Source organism: Erinaceus europaeus, chromosome 1 (genome assembly GCF_950295315.1).
Source record: "Erinaceus europaeus chromosome 1, mEriEur2.1, whole genome shotgun sequence".
Classification (NCBI taxonomy): domain Eukaryota; kingdom Metazoa; phylum Chordata; class Mammalia; order Eulipotyphla; family Erinaceidae; genus Erinaceus; species Erinaceus europaeus.
In genome coordinates, this window is record NC_080162.1 from 108,980,518 (window position 1) to 109,003,886 (window position 23,369).

Here is a 23,369-nt window from a genome sequence, read left to right on the forward strand (position 1 = left end):
GTTTTCCTGAATCTTCTTCAAAACCAGCCTTCTCTTCAGCAGAAAGGAAATTAGATTGCACCCACTGATAATCTATCTCCATAATGTGAAATTTATGACTCATGGTAAATTACACTCATGTAACTCCCAAATATTTTAAAGATTTTTTCCCTCTGGTGAAAGGAACCCAGGCAATAAGACCAAATTGGAATAAGAAAAGATTTGTTTACGGAAAGAAATTCGTGAATTCAACTCCAGCCTGCAAAGAGGTAATGTTTAGCAAAGAAAAAAAAAAAAATAATAAATCTAGGCCTCAACACAAGTCTGAGTATCAGGTCTATCAGGGATCCGGGTTTGTCAAATGAAAACAATACTTACACCCTTGTGGTTTGTTTTGGGAGTTAGAAAAGATAATGGGGGGGGGAGTTGGGCGGTAGCACAGTGGGTTAAGCGCACTGGCGCCAAGCTCAAGGACCAGCATAAGGCTCCGGGTATGAGCCCCCGGCTCTCCACCTGCAGGGGAGTCGCTTCACAGGTGGTGAAGCAGGTCTGCAGGTGTCTGTCTTTCTCTCCCCATCTCTGTCTTCCCCTCCTCTCTCCATTTCTCTCTGTCCTATCCAACAGCAATGACATAAATAACAACAACAACAATAATAACTACAACAATAAAACAACAAGGGCAACAAAAGGGAATAAATAAATAAATATTTTTTTAAAAAAGGAAAGATAATGGGTATGACAGTGCATTGTATATGCAGACACGAGGAAGGAAGAGCAAAAGCTATTGTTTTATTTGACCTTTTATTTTCATCATCACCATCCATTGTGGTTTATTGGCTACCGAACTGCCGAGCAGCCAGCAAGCAGCACAAGAAGCTAGGACTATATGACTCAGTAAGTAGCACTGCACACCACCAATGATGCCATGCCAAGTCCATAGGGGGCTGGTGTTGCCATGACAGCCTATGTGAACTTCAAGCAATGTTTAGTCACAACTCCATTAGCAAGCAACTTGTTTGTCTATTTCCCTTACTATTATGCACCATAAGCCCTATATTCATACAGGCAGAAGTACAGCCATAAAATATAAGGAGCCATTCTAGCCTATCAGGGAGAGAAAATAGTTATGTGCCTCTAAACTTTTAATGTCAGCTACTTGGGGGGAACTGGCTGAATTTCTGAGCTTTGGTTTCTGTTTCTATGAAGTAGGTCTGGTAGTAAACTCCTTGAGATCATTGTGACAATTCGGTGAGGAAATATATATACTTCACTTGATCACTAAGCATGGGCCACAACAAATATAAGCTGTAACAATATAGCCAGCTACCACCAGAAAAGATTTTGGCTTCTTTTAATTAAAAAAATTTTTGATTATCTTTATTTGTTGGATAGAGAGAGTCAGAAATCAAGAGGGGAGGTGGAGACAGAAAGGGAGAGAGACAGAGAGATACCTGCAGCCCTGCTTCACCACTCACAAAGCTTTCCCCCTGCAGGTGGGGACCAGGGGCTCGAACCTGAGTCCTTGTGCATTGTAACATGTGTGTACAACTAGGTGTGCCACCACCTGGTCCCTCTAATTTGACTTACCATCTGTAACTACAGTAAGTTCATTTGTGAATAGCAGAAAAGAAAAAGTTCTCATCCACATCTTTATTAAGCTTATATTTCCCCCTGGATGTTATGGGTGGGGTGGGGTGGGGAGGAGGCTAGATTATTCTTCAAAAGAAGTAGAGACATTTGACTTCTCTCTTGAAAGAGAGCTTTTCCTGTTCTACCATCACCTTCCAATTCCAATGTCATTTGGTTCCTAAATCAAATTAAAGCTTTGACTTAAATCCACCTCCTGTCAACAGATAGTCCCCAAATGCAGCGACGGAGAGCATGGGATGAAATCACAGTTAACACATTACCTCTCCACCCTGCTCAACAGGTAACACTTGCAGAAATGCCTAAAAGAAGGAGAGCTTCTTTGTGTTTCCATAACAAGGTCCAGAAGTGCTGTTTCTCCCACACTATACTCCATGGAGTCAAGACACAGAGCCCATACTTACCTCATGGTGTGGCAGTAACAGTTTCAGATCTAGGCCCGGGTGCTGACACGCTGCTTAAGTGCAAGGACCCACTCAAGGATATGAGTTCCCAAGGACCCACTTAAGGATATGAGTTTCCCACTTGTGGAGGTTGGGGGACACTTCATAAGTGGTGAAGCAGGGTCTTTAGATATCTGTCTCTCTCCCTCTCTATCCACCCTCCCTCATTTTCTCTCTGTTCTAAATAAGATGATGGGGAGATTTAAAAAAAAAAAGGCCTGGGAGTCGGGCTGTAGCGCAGCGGGTTAAGCACAGGTGGTGCAAAGCACAAGGACCGGCATAAGGATCCCGGTTCGAACCCTGGCTCCCCACCTGCCCGGGAGTCGCTTCACAGGCGGTGAAACGGGTCTGCAGGTGTCTATCTTTCTCTCCCCCTCTCTGTCTTCCCTTCCTCTCTCCATTTCTCTCTGTCCTATCCAACAACAACAACAACAATAATAATTACAACAATAAAACAACAAGGGCAACAAAAGGGAATAAATAAAAATAAATATTAAAAAAAAATTTAAAAAAAAAAAAAAAAAAAAAAAAAAGGCCTCCAGCAGCAGTGGTTTTGTAATGCCAGCACTGAGTCCCAGAGATAACCCTGGAGGCAAAAAACAAAACAACTTCAGATCTCCTTCTTAGTACATTCTGGTGTGTAAAAACCCATGATGGGGGTGGGGGAGATAGCATAATGGGTATGCAAAGAGACTCATTCCTGAGGTTCCAAAGTCCCAGGTTTGGCCCCCAACACTACCATAAGCCAGAGCTGAGCAGTGCTCTGGTTAAAAAAAAAAGGAAACTAACAGAATAAATGCCATGATGAGAACAAAGCATACCACTCCATACCAGTGTAGTTCTCTCACTAAGTAAAAGCCTGGGACAATAAAATATAACTTTTCATATCAGATTTTTTTTCTTTGGCCCATTAAAACTCAATGTGCATCTTTGTGGTACAATTGGTTAATAAGTTTAATTTTCAACTGGAAAGTTAGTAAAAGTTTGACCTACCCCAAAACAGTCTTGTCTGTAGTCAATTTCATGATCATAAAATATATTCTAGAATTAGTTAATGGTGATGGTTGTCCATTTTTGTAAAGAATCAAATACCACTAAGTTGTAAAAGTTAAAATGGTGAATTTCATGATATATATATGTATATATATATGTGTGTGTATACATATACATATACATATACATATACATATACATATACATATACATATACATATACATATACATATACATATACATATACATATACATATACATATAATGTATCACAATAAAAACTCCAACAGATATATTGAAAGATGCATTTTCCAACCCTGAGTCATAACTAATGTTCTCTTTGACATGTATATAACTACCATGTAGTATGTCCTGATAACAGAATACCTGTTTGTGATCAGCTTACAAAAAAAAGAAATCTCTAATCTGAGGGTTTGACTCTAGAATTTTGGCCTCACCCAGGGATATGTAGCTGTCACATCCCTGTTTATCCTGGGTTAAGCATCATATAAGAAGTGTCTAAGCACATCCATACATCCCCTTTGACAGACTCTTTGGCCCTAGCACATATTTACTTAGTTTAGAAAGCTGGAAAAATGGTCTGGAAGTCAGCCCTTTCCAAGCATTGTATGGCTTTCTAAATAAGTGAGAAACAAGAGAGAAGAAGCCTGTTAGGACACAATCAAACCAGTTCCTGAGAATTTCTTTCTAACTAGCACAACTTCCTATCACAGGACTGAGGATTTTTTAGTTATCCTGGACAAAGTCAATATAGTCTGTTTGTTTGTCTGTTTTTTATAAAACAAAGATCATGAAAAGCCTAAAGTCTTTAAGAATTACACAAGCAAAATGCACAAAGAGAAAGTGGTGGGGGGGGGCATGTCTGAGACTCACAAAAGAGAAATGTCTGTCAGAAGTCCTTGAGGCAAAAGATAGTGAGATATTTCCCATGAAGGCTTCAGCAAAAACCAAGGAAGCTTCAGGCTTGTCATGACTGGGTTTGGTGAACAAGGATGATAACCTTGCATACCACTATGGCAGAAGATGCTCCCTGGACAAGTTTTTGGTTTTTTTTCTTTTTCCTCTTGCTCCAGCCAGTAGGTTTCAACTGCTCCTGCTATGCTATGTCTTTCCAGATATATGAAGGCTTGTGAAAGATGAGCAAGGCAAGAATGACCACGACAACCAGGATCAAAGAGAAGAAGACCATGAGGAAGACGTAAGTGGAGTTGGAAAGAGGCCTGGAAACTGGTTGCTCTGCTGGAATCATGTTGGTCAGGTTCAGCATGTAGCCCAGACTCCACCCGACGCTGCTGTTCTGTATCTGCAGACAGTGGGGAAAGGACAGTTGAGGGTTAAATGAGTCTCTTTTAAAATTACTCTTTCTGTAAAAAAACCTTTTACTAATTTATTATTGGATAGAGAAAGAGAGAAGCTGAGTGGGGAGGGAGAGATGGAGAGGGTGAAAGACAGAGAGACATGTGCAGCCCTGCTTCACCACTTGTGAAACTTTCCTCCTGCAGGTGGGGACCAGGGGGATTGAACCTGGGTCCTTGCCCACTGTAATGTATGTGCTTAACCAAGTGCAACACTGCCTGGCCCCTCAATGAGTTTTCTACAATCCCCTCCATCATGCTGAGCAAAGAAGACCACATTCTCTAAAGTTACTGCTTTTATATTTGAACTGGGAATATGGCTTTGGGGAAAACAGCAGGAGCAAAAAACTAAGGAGAGTTTGGAGCTACACTACTGTATGCCCAAAATTTAGACATGGATTTGGTGGACATCCAATTTCCTGGTCCAGAAAAGTTTAATTTAAATACACCTTTGAAGATCGCATGACTCTCAAGGGACCCGGGCAAGGATCTGGTTTGAAGCCCCAGCTCCCCACCTTCAGGGGAGTCACTTCACGAGCTGTGGAGCAGATATGCAAGTGTCTTTCTCTCTCCCTGTCTCCTTCCCTCTTCTCTCAATTTCTCTGTCCTGTCAGATAAAAAGGAAAAAAATCCAGGAGCATTGGATTCATAGTGCTGGCTTTGAGCTCCAGCAGTAACCCTAGAGGGAAAAAAAAAAAGGATTTTTAAAATAAAACACTCTATGTCCTTGCCATCTTCCTAGGAGTACCTTTTTAAAAAGTTTCTGCCTCAAAATTTGTTGAAATGAATTGTTTTGTAAACATGTTACTTGAGTTGTGCATGATCATGGTGAAAAAATTAATAAATATATATATATATAACCCCCCAAATGAAAATAAAAACCTCTATACTGGGGGCAGGCTAGGGTGGTGGTGCACTTGGTAGAGCACACATGTTAGTGTGTACTGGGTTCAACCCCCTGCTCCCCACCTGTAGGGGGGGATGTTTCACAAACAGTGAAGCAGGTCTGCAGGTGTCTCTTTCTCTCTCTTCCTCTCTATCTCCACCTCCCCTCTCAATTTCTCTCTGTTCTATCAAATAATAATAATAATAATAAATAATGCAGGAGTGATGGATTCACCATGTAAGCATCAAGCCTGAGTGGTAACCCAGGTGACAAAAAGCAAACAAGCAAATGAACAACAACAACAAAACAAAACACCACTATACTTCACTAGTTAGAAAAAAAAGGGAGGGGAATGAAACTGTGTATGTAACTATTTACTTACCCAAACCTCCTAAACATCAGCCCATACTCTATACATCTGAGCGAGAGCCCCCAATAGAAATCATCCCCACTTCCCTTTCTTACCACATATATATTCTTCTATGGTTGTCTCTGAGGCTCAGTGCTTGCACTATGAATCCATAGCTCCTGGCAGACATTCCCTTGACCCACCCCTTTTTTTTCTTCTATTTTATGTGACAGAACAGAGAGACAATGAGAGAGGAGGAGGATATAGAGAGGGAGAGAGAAAGAAAGACACCTGTAGACCTGCTCCAGCGCTCATTAAGAGCAGGTGGGGAGCCCGACTGAAGACCAGGTCCTTGAACATGGTGACATGTGCCCTTCACCTTTTTCTGTAGTAGACAGCAACTGAGGCTTTGTTCTGGAGGGAGGGGCCATGGTTTTATAGCAGAAGGCAGTAGAAAGGAAAGAATCCTAGAAGGTGGAAAGACCCAGGTCCTGACCTTTCCTGGCCCCTTCTCTGCCATTCTCTGAAGGAGCTCAGTTTGATTTGAGTCAAAGTGACTCTCATTTTGCATTGTGCAAAAAAGCAGACTTTTTCCCTTCAAGCAAAAGCACAGTGTGGCAGCTTATCTTCCTGTGACACTGTGCAGTGGGGTCTTGTCCTGCTTCACATTCACCTTTTGCTCATTTATATCCAATTATTTATAAACCCTGGACATGGAGTAATTGAATACAATGGTAGATGCATTTTTAAGAATCTTGGCACATTTTGCCAAAAGTTTCCCCCAAAAGGTTGTGCCAATTTCCATTTTAGGCAGTTCCCAGAAGAAATGTTCCTTTCTTGCCAGTACTGGAAATTAATATTTTTTAAGAAATATTTTTATTTATTATTAGAGACAGAGAGAACTTGAGAAGGGAAGAGAGAGAGAGAGAGAGAGAGAGAGAAAGAGAACCCCCTGTAAACCTGCTTCAACTCTTGTGAAGTGCCAACCTGCAGGTGGGAACCGGGGGCTTGAACTTGGGTCTTTGTGCACAGTAATGTGTGTGATTAACTAGGTGTGCCACCACCTGGCCCCAGAAATTAATAATTTATGAAAGATTCCACTTCCCTTTAGGGGAGATACAAATCTTATCTGACTGCATATGTCAAAGCAGGCTCTTTAGGAGTTTATAAAGACTGGAATTTAAAGAATATAAATCATGGGTACATTTGGTATAGATACACACTTCTTTTTATAGAACAGAGAGAAATTGAGAGGTGAGAGGAAGATAGAGATGGAGAGAGAAAGACAGACACCTGCAGACCTGCTTCACTGCTTGCAAAGGAAACCCCCTGCAGGTGTGTGTGGGGGGACTTGAACTGGGATCCTTGTGCGGGTCCTTGAGCTTCGTACTATGTGTGCTTAACCTGATAGGGCACCACCCGGCCCCCCAGATACACACTTTAAATAGAACAAAAAAACTATGCTAATATACTAGGAAAACTAGAATATTAAAATAAAGGGGAAATTGTGTCTGAACTACCAAGTTTGGTATTGACAAGGTAATGAAGAGGCTAGCTGGTGGTGCATCTGGTTAAGTGCACACATTACAATAAGCAAGGACACAGGTTCAAGCCCCTGGTCCCCACATGCAGGGGGAAAGCTTCACGAGTGGTGAAGCAGTGCTGCAGGTGTCTCTCTACCACTCTATCTCCCCCTCTCCTCTCAATTTCTCTCTGTATCCAATAATAGTAAAAAGAGGTAATTAAACTGTCCTCAAGGCTGTTTTCTGCCTCCACTCTTTGTTTTGTTTGAAATGGAAATATTTAATAAAGGGTGTGGGTTTTTCCCTCCTCATTAATGGGTCTGGGGTTTAAGAAGGAAAGAAACACTGCTGTAGATATTTTTCATCAAGGCATGAGTTGGTCACGAACGACAAAAGCTGTAAATACATCTCTATGCCCTTCTTCTTCTAGCGTTTGCCCTTCTTCCGTAGCCAGTCAACAGCGTCAGGTTGAGCCTGATGTAAAGTTTCGAGACCTCCTTTGAATCTGGAGAGGTGGCAGTCGTCGACTATGTGGGTCATAGTCTGTCTGTAGCCGCAGGGGCAGTTCGGGTCTGATACCTTGTAAATACATCTCTATGCCCTGATACCTGCAGGGGGCGCTCTGGTAAAGCAAAGCAAGGCACTGCTCAAACTAAACCTGGCTTTTAAGCAAAACCCCTGTTGACTCCATTCACCCCACAATGTCACACTGAACTTTTGAACTGCTCAGCCTTAAAGTTACAATTCCTCAGACCTTCATTCTTCATGAGAAGCCATGATTACCCTTTCTAGAAAGGACCTTTAGGATGAAGGGTGAAGTCCACATACAGGACATTATAGCTACTAAGATGTTAATATATATAATTATATATAAATAATAATAATATAATTATATATAAAGAATAATAATATCTATATTTCCTCACCACCACCAGGGTTATTGCTGGGGCATTGTCTACACAATGAAGCCATTGCTCCCAGAAGCTTCTTCCTTTTTTTTTCCCTCCATTCCTCTGGAGGTCTGTTCCCTTTCTTTTATAGAGATAGAGAAATTGAGAGGGAAAGAGCAATGGGGGGTGGGGAGTAAGGGGCGGAAGAAGGGGACAGACAGACAGGGAGAGAGACAAGGAAAGGAAGGGAGAGGAAAGAGGGGGAACACAAAAAGGTTAAATAAGATTTTTCTCTTTTAAAGATACAAGAATTTAAGCTTTCCTTACATTTAGCAAACTTCACAGAACAGATACTGCAGGGGAACAAGCCCTTCCTCCCCCCATCCCCCAGCTCTATCATCAGGAAGTGAACAGAGGCTGTGCCCCTTGTATGCCGCTGGGCTCCCCAGAGCGCCTGCTTCTCATCGTTGCCTCAAAGTAGCAGCTGGTGGGACCTGAGGAGGGCTGGACTACGCGAGGGTGGCCTCTTCAGGATCAGAGCTTGGGGGGGTGGGGGACCTAGGAGGGGCGCCTCACTGAGGACGGCCAAGTACTGGCCAGAGGGCGTGGCTTGACGATAGTGGTAACTGTGGGCAGACCTGGCCCATCTGCCCTAGAGCAAGACACTGGTCTGGGTCCTGAAGCAAGAATTAAGGCTGGAGATTTCTGCAGGGGATTCCACTCTAGTAGGGGTGGGGTAGGAGGAGGAGGCTGGGAAGAACATGATTTCCTATTCAGTGTTTTCAGATCAAGAAAACATCTGTGGTTGCAGTTGTTATAGCTGGTTAATTTGCAGAGAGAGGGGGACAGGGAGAGGGAGGAAGAGGAAGGAAAAAGAGGGACAGAGAGGGTGAGCGATAGAGAAGGGAAGAGGCAGGCATCTTGGATGGCCCTTGAAAAATTCATGTTAAGTGAAATAAGTCAGAAACAGAAGGATGAATATGGGATGCTCTCACTCTCAGGCAGAAGTTGAAAAACAAGATCAGAAAAGAGGGAGAGAGAGAGAGAGAGACAAAGAGACAGAGGTAGAGAGAGGAGAGAAAGAACACTAGCTGCAGGACTGCTACACCACTTATGAAACTTTGTCCCCCTGCAGATGGTGATCAAGGTGTTTGAACTTGAGTCCTAGTGCATAGTGACATGCACTCTATGGGGTGTGTCACCACCTGGCTCCTTATTTTATGTTTTGTAAAGAATTAATCACTGTTATGTGATCAGAAAGATGAGACTGAACATGCAGATATCTCTCCTGAGATGGGATTCTCACAGCTGACTGGCTGACATATTCAGAAGGGCTTGAAACAAGATGCCAGCTTGGTTAGAGGTAAAATGAGACATGACACCAACATTGATAGCAGGTTGATGTCTGTCAGTCACTACCACCCAAGCCTTCCCCACTTCAGTGAGTACCCAAATTACCTTGTCCATGAAATGAACTCTATTCCAGGTATCCATTGTGAAGTGATAGCCTTTGTGAAGGAGAGTGAGAATATAGGTTCCAGCAAAGCAATATTCACTCAGGTAATTCTCCTTTATATTTTTATATTGTTTCTTCAGCTGCAAACAAAACAAAGGAGTTATCATACTTGTCAACAGACACCTCTTCTGTCCCCTCTTTTTCACTATGATAGCTAGCCAGGGTCTGTAAAAACTTTTTTTCCTTTACCCACTCCTATGAAATATCAATAAATAATCCAGGAAGTTTCTGATATAGTAGGTTCGTAAACAGTGAATTTCAGTATACCTTTTCAGCCCCCCCCCCCCTTTTTGTGCCACTAGGATTATTTCTGGAGCTTGGCGCCAGTGCTATGAATCAACTGCTCCTGGCAGCTATTTTTCTTCCATTTTATTTGATAGGACAGAGAGAAACTGAGAGGTGAGGGTGAGATGGAGAATGAGAGAAAGATAAGACATCTGCAGACCTGCTTCACCACTTGTGAAGTGTCTCCCCCTCCCCTACAGTGGGAGTGGGGGATTGAACCCGGATCCTTGCTCTTAGTGGCACAAGCTGGAACCCCACCACCATCATTTTTTCCCTTTCTTTTCTTCCTCCCTCCCTTCCCTTCCTTCCTTCCTTTCTTTTTTGACAGGGCAGAGAGAAATTGAGAGGGGAGAGGAGATAGGGAGAGAGGAAGACAGACACCCACAGGCCTGCTTTGCCATTTGTGAAGCAGACTCACTGCAGGTGGGAAGCAGGGGCTTGAACCCAGGTCCTTGCACTTAGTACTATGTGCGCTTAACCATGCCCACCCCTTTTCATCCTTTATGAACCACAATCACATTAACCTATTAAAAGCTCTGGTTAATCAGTTAACCTCTCTTGAATCAACATTTTTTTCTATGTTGCCTGACCAGGTTCTTTTGGCTTATCACCTCAGCTTGAGGAAGAAGTATCCTAAAAGATTTAGTTGCTGGAATTGACATCAGCACCCTCTGGGAGCTTCTTAGTCCCCTTCTCAGCATTCTCAACACAAAATGTGCTTCTAGACAAAATAACCAATGGATAATATGCACAGGAAAGTTTGACAACCACGCCTAGCATATAGTTTAGGGAACATTATGATCAGGACTGCTAAAAGGGTCAGCATCTCACATATTGCCCTCTAACCCAGTCAGTCTCTCTCTCTCTCTCTCTCTCTCTCTTATGTAAAGAGGTCTTCATGAGTTCCCAATGTCCTCCTTTCCTTTTATACTCATCATTCTCCCCAAAGAAGATGTTGAGGGCTGTCTGCCAACCTTGCCCTGCCCCTCTCCATGTTGTTTTAAAGATATGGCCAGATGCCCACAGCTTACTTTACTATTCTCTGGCCCTCAGTAAGAGGCAGCAGGCCAGGGGAGTCTGTAACTCATCCCAGAGTTCTATCTGCTGCCCTTTTTCTCAGCCTTTGACATAGATAATCCCTCTCAGATACCTTGGGCAGAGAAAGAACTAACATTTTTTAATTGCATCATGTACTAGGAATTGTGACAGACTTTTTTTCTTTTTTATTTGATAAAATATATAGAAATTGTGGCCCAAGAGGTGGCACAGTGGATAAAGTGTTAGACTCTTAAGCATGAGGTCCTGAGTTCGATCCCTAGCAGCACATGTACCAGAGTGATGTCTGGTTCTTTCTCTCTCCTCCTATCACTCTTATGAATAAATAAAATATTGTTTAAAATAGATAGAAATTGAGAGGGGAGGAGGAACTAGAGAGAGAAAGATACCTGCAAACCTGTTCCACTGCTCATGAAGCTTCCACCCTACAGGTGGGAGAGATATATCTTGGCCACTTGGCCAACCTCTTTTTGACTATTTCTTTTGTCTCCCAAGGTACAAGGAACATTCCATCTATAAACCCTAATTGTTGAGTGTGGATTATTTCAACTCGATTCCTGCTAGTTCCCAACCTCTGACAAGCTAAGTCCACCACTAAGCTGCCATTTCCTACTCTCATGGAGTTCTTTAAATAATCTAGCTTGGAATTTGTATTTTTTTTAATCACAGTCCTGGAAAGTACTGTTTGACCAACATCTCTGCATTCTCCTGAGACCCTGGTGTTCCATCAGTTGGCATTACCTAATAAAGTCCTTTCTACTTTCTGTAATCACACTCTGCATTTCCTTTATGGGGGGAAAAAAAAACAACCAAAAAACTCATCTGATGTAGACTCAGCGAACCTGTCCCTTATGTGCTCATAAGAACCCTTATGAGCACAAAATTCCAAGTCTATTGGGGCCCCATGTGAAGCTGCTACAACTGCATAGGATTGTAAAAGGCAGAATTTTGGGGGCTGGGCAGTGGCGCACCGAGTTAAGTGCACATAGTATGAAACACAAGGACCTACTCAAGAATCTGGGTTCGAGCCCCCCGCTTCCCACCTTCAGGAGGGATGATTCACAAGTAGTGAAGCAGGTCTGCAGGTGTCTATCTTTTTCTCTCCCTTTCTATCCCCCCTCCCATTTCAATTTCTCTCTGTCCTATCCAATAAAATGGGAAAAAAAATGGCCTCCAGGAACAGTGGGTTCATAGTGCTGGCACCAATAACCCTGGAAGGAAAAAAAAAAGTAAAAGGCAGAATTTCTCCGTAAATTTGAACATTCCTAGCCCCTCCCTTTGGAAAATCTGTACATTTTCTACAAAGTCTAACCTGCTAAGGATTAATTACGATAGCGTCTAACAATAAGAAAGTCAAAGACATGAAACAACCTGGTTCATCATAGTTATAGCTAATGCTCCTGGAGTCAATACTTTGTGCTCTCCAAATGGGGATGTCCACCTTCCCCTCTCCTTCAACTCTATCTCTCCATCCTTTCAATTCTTTTTACCACCTTCTCTATGAAAAGCTATGACAAAATTTCAGGAATGACATAAATTTCCCTGGAATGGCTAGAAGCTCATGAGGCTGGTGTCTAGACCCAGAGTGTACTCACGAATAAGCTGTGATCAGCATACATAGACTCTTACAGTGTTTTCCTCTTGGGCTGATCACATCAGGGGACTTTTTCAGAACAGAAAGGTGGTTATGTCTGGTTTTAAAAAGACCAGCCCTCCAATTAACCTACTAGAAAATAATCATGAATTATCCCTTTCACTAATTCCTTTTCTTTCTCTTTCTCTTCTTTCTTTCTTTCCTTCTTCCTTTCTTCTCCTTCCCTTCCTTCTTTCCTTTCTTTCTTTCTTTTTTTTTTTACCTCAAAGATTATCATTGCGGCTTAGTGCCAGCACTACACATGCACTGCTCCTGGTGGCCATTTTTTGCATTGTATTGGATAGGACAAAGAGAAATTGAGAGGGGGAGATAGAGAAGAAGATACCTGCAGACTTGCTTTGCCACTTGTGAAGCATCCCCCCACACACAGGTGGGGAGTGGCGGCTCAAACCCGGATCCTGGCACGGGTCCTTAGGCTTAGCACTGTGTGCTTCACTGGCCGCACCACCACCCAGCCCCTGATTTTCTATCATTTCTACTTCAGAGACCCAAGGGGATTTGGCACACCCTGCTAGACTTAATCAGTGGATATAATAATTTTCATTCTGATTCTTTTTTTGGTGGGGGGCAAAGCAGGGATAGACAATACAGGTATAAAACACCTATTTCAATTTTCAGCAGATAGTACCTGCTTAGCAACTGTTCATTCTTTCTCTGCCAATGGTGTCTAAAAAGGATATTCCCAAATGCAAGTAGTATTAGAGTTGCGACCTTCCACATGGTGATGTTGGCAGGAAAACCCTATAGCAGGGTGCTGGAAAAAACTAAGTTTCCTGTTGAACAAATAGCCATCCATGGGTCAAGTCACCTTAACTCTACAATGCTTATCTTCCTTCACAGATAACCACCAACTGCAAAAGGGCTCTCTGGCTTTGTAAACTGCAGTGTGCTGAAGCTTTTTTGAACACCTCTTTCCCAAAGCCCTATGTGCCCTTGTGCCCTTCCCTTCACACCAGATGACAGAACATCCAGGAAAATCCCCAAACCTCCAGGCTCTTGCACAGACTTTCTTTTCCTGTCAATGCCAGTGCGAACAGCACCCATTTTTTTTCTAGTCCCTTTGCGTTCCATGAAATTGAAAGCCACGATTCATTTTTGTAACCGTGTCAACGTAAAACAGCTGCTGTTTTGAGCTATCTTTGGTGACCAATTTTTCTCCCTTCCTTTTCTTTTTTAAAAATATTTATTTATTTTCCCTTTTGTTGCCCTTGTTTTTCATTGTTGTTGTTGTTATTGTTGATGTCACTATTGTTAGATAGGACAGAGAGAAATGGAGAGAGGAGGGGAAGACAGAGAGGGGGAGAGAAAGATAGACACCTGCAGACCTGCTTCACCGCCTTTGAAGCAATTCCACTGCAGTTGGGGAGCTGGGGGCTTGATCCGGAATCTTTATGCCGGTCCTTGGACTTTGTGCCATGTGCACTTAACCCACTGTGTGACTCCCTCTCCCTTCCCTTTCTTTCTTTCTTTCTCTCTCTCTTTCTCTTTCTTTCTTTCTTTCTTTCTTTCTTTCTTTCTTTCTATCTTTCTTCTTTCTTCTTTCTTTCTTTCTTTCTTTCTTTCTTTCTTTCTTTCTTTCTTTCTTTCTTTCTTTCTTTCTTTCCAAAGAAGTCCCCATACCTCTGCATTGGAAAATCATCATTGGGTAGCTTTGGATCTTGAGTGACTCAGTCTCTCAGACAAGAAAAATGTATGCTGTATGTTTATGAAGAAATACTTATTATCTTGGACCTAGGCAATTGAGAAAGGGTTCTAATACAATGTGGTTTAATCTTTGAATTGTCTGTCTTCCTAGTTCATAAACTGATCTGGGGGTGGAAGAAGAATGTGGAATGTATGTACCCTGCTTCAGGAAGAAGCTTCTGATGAAACTACGGCTCTATACCAGTGATAACACTTACACACTGCTTTCCCACTCAATCCTGCCCAAAGAGATAGAAGAGGAAGATTGCTCAGGAAAATCTGAGATCGATTTTTCCTTCTGTAAAAAGGGAACCAGTATATGACTTTATCATTTTTCTGACCCTGAGTGTGGTTATGATCCCAAAAGCTACAACTTGGGTCAACAAAGAAATAACAACAGAACTGAAGAAGTAAGTGTGAAATAGAATCAAGGTCTGTCTCTATAACTGAAACTGCTCACTGCTGGAATTCATATAAGAAACAGTGATAATGAGGCAGGGCCGTGGTACACCAGGTTAAGCACACATAGTACTAAACGTAAGGACCCGTGCAAGGAACTAGGTTTGAGCCCCTGCTCCCCACCTGCAGGAAGAACACTTCATGAGAAGTGAAGCAGGTCTACAGGTATCTCTCTTTCTCTCTCCCTCTCCTCTCTCAATTTCACTCTGCCCTATCCAATAAAATGGAAAAAGTGACTGCCAGGAGCAGTGGATTCATAGTTCTGGCACTGAGCCCCAGTGATAAGCTTGGAAGCAAAAAACAAACAAACAAAAAACAAAACAAAAAAACCAGACTTTTTTTTTGTTTGGTTAAGTCATTCTATGCTAAGTTATTAAAGATTGCCAATGAACTTATTCCTTTGAGTGCATCTAGGGTTCTCTAACATGCCTGCTGAATCCTGGTTAAATTTAACACGACTTGAAGATAACACTCATGTTCTCTATGCTGTCAATAGCATTGGCCAGTAGTAATAACTACTCTTTCAGAGAGGCAGGCTGGGAGTATGGATCAACCTGCCAATGTCCATGTTCTGCAGGGAAGAAATTACAGAAGCCAGACCTTTCACCTTCTGCAACCCACAATGACCTTGGGTCTACACTCCCAGAGGGTTAAAGAATAGGAAAGCTATCAGGGGAGGGAATGGGATATGGAGTTCTGGTGGTAGAAACTGTGTGGAGTTGTACCTCTCTTATCCTATTTTGTCAATGTTTCCTTTTTATAAATAAAATAAAATGATATAATTAAATATTATTATTTTATAATAAAATAAAATTATCTACTCTTTCTAGATACTTACCTCATTCCAAGGCCTAGAGCAGAACTCTCTCAAGATGTTAGCAAGTGTATCCTTATTAGGGACTTCTGATGATGTAAAGTTTAAAAACTCCAATACATAGTAAAAAGCTGAAAATGCCTGCAATAGAAAAATGAAAACTTTTGTATTATGTCTAGATCATACAGAGGAATACCAACTTACTCTCCAGAAGCTTATTCCCCAGGTAACAGTGCCTAGAAGTCTCTGTGGTATAAATCAAAGGACCAAGTGATATTCTAGACCTAAGAGCTATTTTTTTCACAAAGACCCAAGACCTTTCCCCTCCCCACAAAGGACTAGTTTCTGGTTGACAGACATTTCTGAGTCACTTGGTAGTTAGCTTTCTCTGTAATTTCAATGGATGAGTCTGGAATAAAGAAAGAAAGGGAGAAAGAGAAGATAAAAGAGAATGAGGTTTCAGAACTCTTTTTTTTTTTTTTTTACCAGAACATTGCTCAGCTCTGGCTGATGGTATGGGGGGACTGAACCTGGGACTTCAGAGTCTCAGGCATGAGAGTCTTCTTTGCATAACCATTATGCTATCTACCCCTACCCCAAAACTCCACCTTTAAAAACCTACATGTTGTATATGATTTTTATGATCAAACTGTCTTAGTCTATACACAAATATTAACAGTTAATTTTGCTTAGCAGATCAGAGTGTTGGACTTGAGAGCATGAGGTACTGGATTTGACCCCAGGTCTCATATGGGCAGAGTGATGCACTGGTTCTCCCCAGTAAATAAGTAAATAAACAAAAATATATAAATATTTAAAGAGTTTTACTGGTGAATGGCAAAAAATGAAAGTGTATTCCTCTGGATTTATGCTTTTTGGGGGAGGTCTATTTTATATAATGCACATGTATTGCTTTTCTTAGTCTCCATTTATTAGACGTTTACTGCAAGTCTGTTGTGATTTAGGCCTGGCTGAAATGCCTTAAGATCATTATTGTCATCAGCCATGAAGACTATATAAAAAGTTACCAGCACATCTGAGTGGAAAAGAAATTTTTAATTGATTTTTTAAAAAAATTCTCCAAACTCTATCTACTAGCTAGACTATCTTGAATGTGATCTATAGAATACTAATTATTTTTCCTACACTGTAGTATATACATATTATACTTCATACCACCCCTGTTATTTCCTTTTTGACCCTTTTTTAAAAAATTTATTTCTTTATTGGGGAATTAATGTTTTACATTCAACAGTAAATACAATAGTTTGTACATGCATAACATTCCCCAGTTTCCCATATAACAATACAAACCCCACTATGTCATTTATCATCCTTCATGGACCTCTATTCTCCCCACTCACCCACCCCAGAGTCTTTTACTTTGGTGCAATACACCAATTCCATAAAGGTTCTACTTGTGTTTTCTTTTCTGATCTTGTTTTTCAACTTCTGCCTGAGAGTGAGATCATCCCATATTCATCCTTTTGTTTCTGAGTTATTTCACTCAACATGAATTTTTCAAGGTCCATCCAAGATCGGCTGAAAACGGTGAAGTCACCATTTTTTATAGCTGAGTAGTATTCCATTGTGTATATATACCACAACTTGCTCAGCCACTCATCTGTTGTTGGACACCTGGGTTGCTTCCAGGTTTTGGCTATTACAAATTGTGCTGCCAAGAACATATGTGTACACAGATCTTTTTGGATGGGTGTGTTGGGTTCCTTAGGATATATCCCCAGGAGAGGAATTGCAGGGTCATAGAGTAGGTCCATTTCTAGTCTTCTGAGAGTTCTCCAGACTGTTCTCCACAGAGGTTGGACCAATTGACATTCCCACCAGCAGTGCAGGAGGGTTCCTTTGACCCCACGCCCTCTCCAGCATTTGCTGCTGTTACCTTTTCTGATGTATGACATTCTCATGGGAGTGAAGTGATATCTCATTGTTGTCTTTATTTGCATTTCTCTGACAATCAGAGACTTGGAGCATTTTTTCATGTGTTTCTCGGCCTTTTGGATCTCTTCTGTGGTGAATATTCTGTCCAAGTCCTCCCCCCATTTTTGGATGGGGTTATTTGTTGTCTTGTTGTTGAGTCTGGCAAGCTCTTTATATATGTTGGTTATTAAACTCTTATCTGATGTATGGCATGTAAAGATCTTCTCCCATTCTGTGAGGGGTCTCTTGGTTTGGGTACCTTTTTGACCCTTTTAATGCAGTATGGACTTGAAGAAAAATTAACAGAGTAAAATTGGTAGATAAGGGACTCAAACCCCCCATTCTAGCACTCTAGTCTCTCCTGTGCCTATCTATGCTCTTGTTCTAAATAGTAGTACTTTTTAGGGGGACCATGTTAGAGGTTAAAGGAACATTATTTGTTTATTCAAATACAAACTGTGTTTTAAGCTCTGGACTAAGCCAACCTATTGTGATTAATAGATAAGAACAGAAAGCTTTCTTTGTGATTCAAGTGGCTTGAATTAGGAATTATATATTGCCCTCTGTAAAATCACTAAACCAGAAATAAATGTAGAAAGAATATGTAATTCTCAAATAAACCATGCAACATTCCCATATTAATACTTATGGACCACATACAGAAGGGCAAAGAAATAGGAGGTAGTGATGCATCCCTTTGGGAGCTGAGTTCTGATTCTAAGAAGAAGAAATATTATCTGTGCAGACAAGTTTATACTACTAACAGACCAATGTTGGTGAACCAAGGCCAACTATCCAGGTATTAGACCAGAAACTCTAAAATCCCAGTCTCTGTCTCACCTTGGATGGAACCTGAAGAAAAAGTGTTGGGTGGGACGAATCAGGAAGAGAGGGATGAATACTGGGTGACTTCACATGTAGGTGGAGACAGGGTAAGAAGGGAGAAGACCCTGTGAATCTTGGACTGGGGGTGGTGGCACCAAAGCAAGGGACTCTGGGAAAAGGCTGGAAGAGAGGGTTGGGATGGTGTGAGGTCCTCAGTTGGAGCTAAGAATATTTTGGAGGGAGTCGGGCTGTAGCGCAGCGGGTTAAGCGCAGGTGGCGCAAAGCACCACGATCGGCATAAGGATCCCGGTTCGAACCCCGGCTCCCCACCTGCAGGGGAGTCGCTTCACAAGCGGTGAAGCAGGTCTGCAGGTGTCTATCTTTCTCTCCTCCTCTCTGTCTTCCCCTCCTCTCTCCATTTTTCTCTGTCCTATCCAACAACAACAACAATAAAACAATGAGGGCAACAAAAGGGAATAAATAAATAAAATAAAAAAATAAATTAAAAAAAAGAATATTTTGGAGACACCCAGGATGCAGAGTTGGGAAATAGTATCCATGTGTAGACAAACTGTACCTATGTGTAGGCAATAATAAAATGGAAAAAATAAGTGAATAATAAAAAGAAACTAGTATAAAGAGTCCTTTAATAAAAATGGAAATGCCTAATGATACATTTTTTTTACTGAATGTTTGTACCCTTTCCTGTTTATGTAAATGTTACAACATCTTTCTAAAAATGCCTAAATTACCTCATAAATAATTTCTCACAGATGTTCCTTCCTCCTTTATAGTGTTTCTGATTTACCTACAAATTGGATTCCATAGCAACCAGCAACATTGGAGCCAGATGGACAAGATCATGTACAGTTTTTAATAGTCATTTTACAAACTAAGAATTGGATCATTAGTGTTATAAGCAATTGTGGCCAAGATTCCCTCCCCCAGATTATCTGGCTTTAGAATATTCAGGTTAACCCCTATTGTAAGAATTAGGAAAACACAACTAGATTGCATTTGCTTGTCTCCAAGAAGGAATAAGAATTTTAATTAATGGGGGCAGGTGGTGATGCACCCAGTTAAGTATACAAGGATTTGGATTCAAGCCTTTGCTTCCAATCTCTGTGTGTGTGGGGGGGGGGGGGGGCTTTACAAGTGTCAAAGCAAATCTTCAGGCCTCTCTCTTCCCTTCCCGTCTCAATTTCTCTCTGTCTTATCCTGTAAAATTTAAAGGGAAAGAGAGGAGAAAGAGAAAGGAAAAATAGTTACCAAGAGCAGTGGATTTGTAGTGACAGCACAGAGCACTAGTGATAACTTTGGTGGCAATAAAATAAAATTAAATAACAAATCAAATAACGAGCAGATCAAGGGGTCTTGCTCAACTACTTTACCTTATTCTTGAGTAATCTGTAAAAATGGCTTGGAGGCCCCCTAGCACAGTGGCTTACACAACAGACTTTCAGGTACTAGAGAACTCTAGTTTAATCCCTGGTGCCACCATAAACCAGGACTAGGTAGTGCTACTTACCAAAAATAATTTGGAAATTGACACTAAATAGCACCCTAATTCTCTACAATAGAATGAAAATGATGCTCTCTTCAATGTTCTGATACTTGGATTTTTCTTCCTAAATGTCTTTCTTTTTTTGTTTCTTGCCTCCAGGGTTATTGCTGGGAATCAGTGCCTATACTACAAATCCACTGCTCCCGGAGGCCATTTTTTCCCATTGTTGTTATTATTGTTGTTGTTGGATAGGACAGGGGAAATTGAGAGAGGAGGGGAAGACAGAAAGGAGGAGAGAAAGACAGACACTTTCAGATATGCTTCACTGTTTGTGAAGCGACCCGCCCTTACAGGTGGGAAGCTGGAGGCTCAAGCCAGGATCCTTATGCTGGTCCTTGTGCTTCACACTATGTGCGCTTAACCAGCTGCGCTGCAGCACAGCCCCCCTTCCTAAATGTCTTTTTTTTAAATCTTTTTTTTTACATTTTTATTTATTCATTATTGGGTAGAGACAGAGAGAAATTGAGAGGAAAGGGGGAGATAGAGAGGGAGAGAGACAGAGAGACACCTGCAGCCCAGTTTTTACCACTCTTGAAGCTTTCCCCCTACAGATGGGGCCCAGGGGCTTGAACCTGGGTCCTTGAGCATTGTAACATGTTCACTTAACCAGGTGCACCACCACCTGGCCCCCCTAAATGTCTTTACTGAAGAAATACTCAGTCAAAACATCTAACTGCCATTTTTTTTGTTGTTTTGTTTTAAAAGCCAAGAAATCATCTCCAACAGATCCTGGTGGGTATCTACCCAATAGTTAGACTCCTTCTGATTTACATGTTTCTGATTTTACACAGGCAGACGAAAGCAATGCACCCAGGAAAGAATCCTCAGGTCCAGGAAATGAACAATGATTAGTCTACTCTACATGGTAATTCATTTCCCTTTATCACAGATTAGTGTAGAGATGTGCTTTTCACCACATTCTGGTCAAGTTCAGATGGTATAATTAAACACCTGGAAAGATGTTTGCTAGACTTCCTAAAAAAAAATTGAAGGAGAAAAAAATGTATGCAAGAAAGACCCCCCCCCCTTCATTGATTTGGTTTTGTACAGAAAGAACTTTAGCTCAGTAACTGTCATTGTAGCATCACAAGGCAAGAATAATAGCTGATCTCAATAGAGGACATCATGTTGAGTGAGATAAGCAAAAAAAAAAAAAAAGAGAGAGAGAGAGAGAAAGAGAGAAAGAGAGAGACAGACAGCAAGAGAGAAGGACAAATACTATATGATCTCACTTATTATAAAGTAGGGATGGGGAGGGAGAGCACAAAGTGAAACATGGACTGGATATGGTGTACTGCACCAAAGCAAAGGCTTCTGGAGAGGGAGGAGGAGGGAGGAGAGGAAGAAAACGTTGGGGGCCTGCTACATAATGAAATTGCACGCATATTTCAATGACTGCACTGTAAAGCATGAACTCCCTCAATTAAAAAAAAAAAGCTGATCTCAAATCCTCACATTAAGTCAAAGAACTCATCCTGAATTTTATACTTCAAGGTTTATTATCATGAGGGAAAAGTAGGTCCTATTATTTAACCCCCCTTTTAGGCTTCTTTTCTACAACTTTCAGTTAAAAGCATCTGAATGCTACTTTTAGTCCATCTGCATGTGAGCTGTCAGGCTCAGGCAAAAATTACTAAAGTCATGAGCTACAAGGAACATACCTAAAATAGACTTCCTAGCTTCTTCCCACATGAAAACCCCTAATTTCATCTGCTCTATTCCTACCTTTGGGTTCCTGTTTATTGAACAATTTGCTTTGTATCTTACTGCCTTTTAGTCACCAAGTTGCAGATGCTACCATGATGCCATCCTGATCTCCCTGGGAAGATGACCTCAACCACCTCTCCAGAGCCCTGCCCCACTAGGGAAAGACAGAAACAGGCTGGGGGTATGGATCAGCCTGCCAACATACATGTCCAGTGGATAAACAATTACAGAAGCCAGACCTTCCACTTTCTGCACTCCATAAAGAATTTGGGTCCATCCTCTCAGAGGGATAAAGAATAGGGGAGCTTCAAATGGAGGGGATGGGACACAGAACTCTGGTGGCAGGAACTGTGTGTTTTTGTACCTGTTATCTTACAGTCTTGTCAGTCATTATTAAATCACTAATAAAAATGATAAAAACAATAAAAATAAAAAACTAAAGGCATCTTAACAAATTGATTAATTATCATTTCACAGACTTACTCCAAAATTGCCTTTGAGTTTTGGTAAGTAAACCCCATTGAAAGAACAGGAAGAATAAAAGCAAAAACTGGTATTGAAGAGTTCATGGAGGCTTGCATAACATTTGTCATAATTCCCAGCGCCAATGATTTTAATCTGATTGAATGGATATGCCATATAAAATTTCTGGGTGCAGGAGGTCTTGAAAATGTCACTCATGTTCATTACCCTCTCATAGCCATCATGAAAGCATGGGTCATAGAGGATTCCATTTGTACCCTGAATGAAAAAAAAAACAGTTGAAGGAATCATGTATAATATATATTAGTATAATATGCTTAGTCCTAATTCCTTCAGTCAGACAGTAGATAAAAAGGAAGATTCTATGCACTGAGTAGAAATGTACCCGTCTTATCCTATAGTCTTGTCAATATTTCCATATAAATAAAAATTTTAACAAAGGAAAATTCTAGACTGCACTTATTTCAGGACCCGCCCTCCTCGAGTGGCAGAGTATGTTGACCCAACCTCCCTTTGGAGAGTAGGGCAGTTTCCATTGTTGCTTTACACTGAGGTCAAGGTCCTGTAGAGGCCCATACTCTTACCCTCTGGTTTATAATGGGTCCTGTAGAGGCCCATACTCTTACCCTCTGGTTTATAATGGGTCCTGTAGAGGCCCATACTCTTACCCTCTGGTTTATAATGGGTCCTGTAGAGGCCCATACTCTTACCCTCTGGTTTATAATGGATCCTGTAGAGGCCCATACTCTTACCCTCTGGTTTATAATGTTATTCCTAATGGAGATGACCAGTGATGGTAGAGAAAGGGATCTGTCAGAGGTCTAGGCCCATCATATTTATATGGGCTCTGGATGATGGGGTGGCCTGCTCCCATCTACTGTACCCCATAAAGGTCTCTGGTCCATACTCCCAGAGAGGTAAAGTATAGGGAAACTTCCAGTGGCGGGAATGGGATATGGCACTCTGGTGGTGGGAATTACGTAGAACTGTACACCTCTTATCCCACAATCTTGTTGATCATTATTAAATCACTAACAAAATAAAATTAATTTTTAAAAAAGGAAAATTCATAAGACTCAGAATTTTGAACCTGAAGGGGGGTTCTCTAAGAGTTTACCTAAATGCTTTCTGCCACTCCAAGTAAACAGACTCCAAAACAATTTTTTTAATGCCTTAGATTATTTATGCCAAGAGTATCAGAATGATTTTTAACCTACTGGTAGTGCTCTTGAGAAATAGAAAGGAAAGTTTTGAAGGAGAGCAGAGAACTGGCTGTCCTTTTAGTGTGTGTATGTGGGG

General features: G+C 41.4%; 1 protein-coding gene across 1 annotated transcript in view; it reads right to left on the reverse strand.

The window, feature by feature from the left end:
• Positions 1-2,998: 2,998 nt before the first annotated feature.
• The window catches only part of ENTPD1 (ectonucleoside triphosphate diphosphohydrolase 1), a 133,415-nt gene continuing 113,044 nt past the window's right edge, over positions 2,999-23,369 (reverse strand). Inside the window, exons 7-10 of the mRNA XM_060193083.1 lie at positions 22,071-22,328; positions 15,578-15,694; positions 9,545-9,682; positions 2,999-4,386 (exon numbers count right to left, since the gene is read on the reverse strand). Of these exons, the coding sequence (XP_060049066.1) occupies positions 4,180-4,386; positions 9,545-9,682; positions 15,578-15,694; positions 22,071-22,328 (720 nt within the window). The 3' untranslated portion in view covers positions 2,999-4,179. The remainder of the gene's footprint in view (positions 4,387-9,544; positions 9,683-15,577; positions 15,695-22,070; positions 22,329-23,369) is intronic.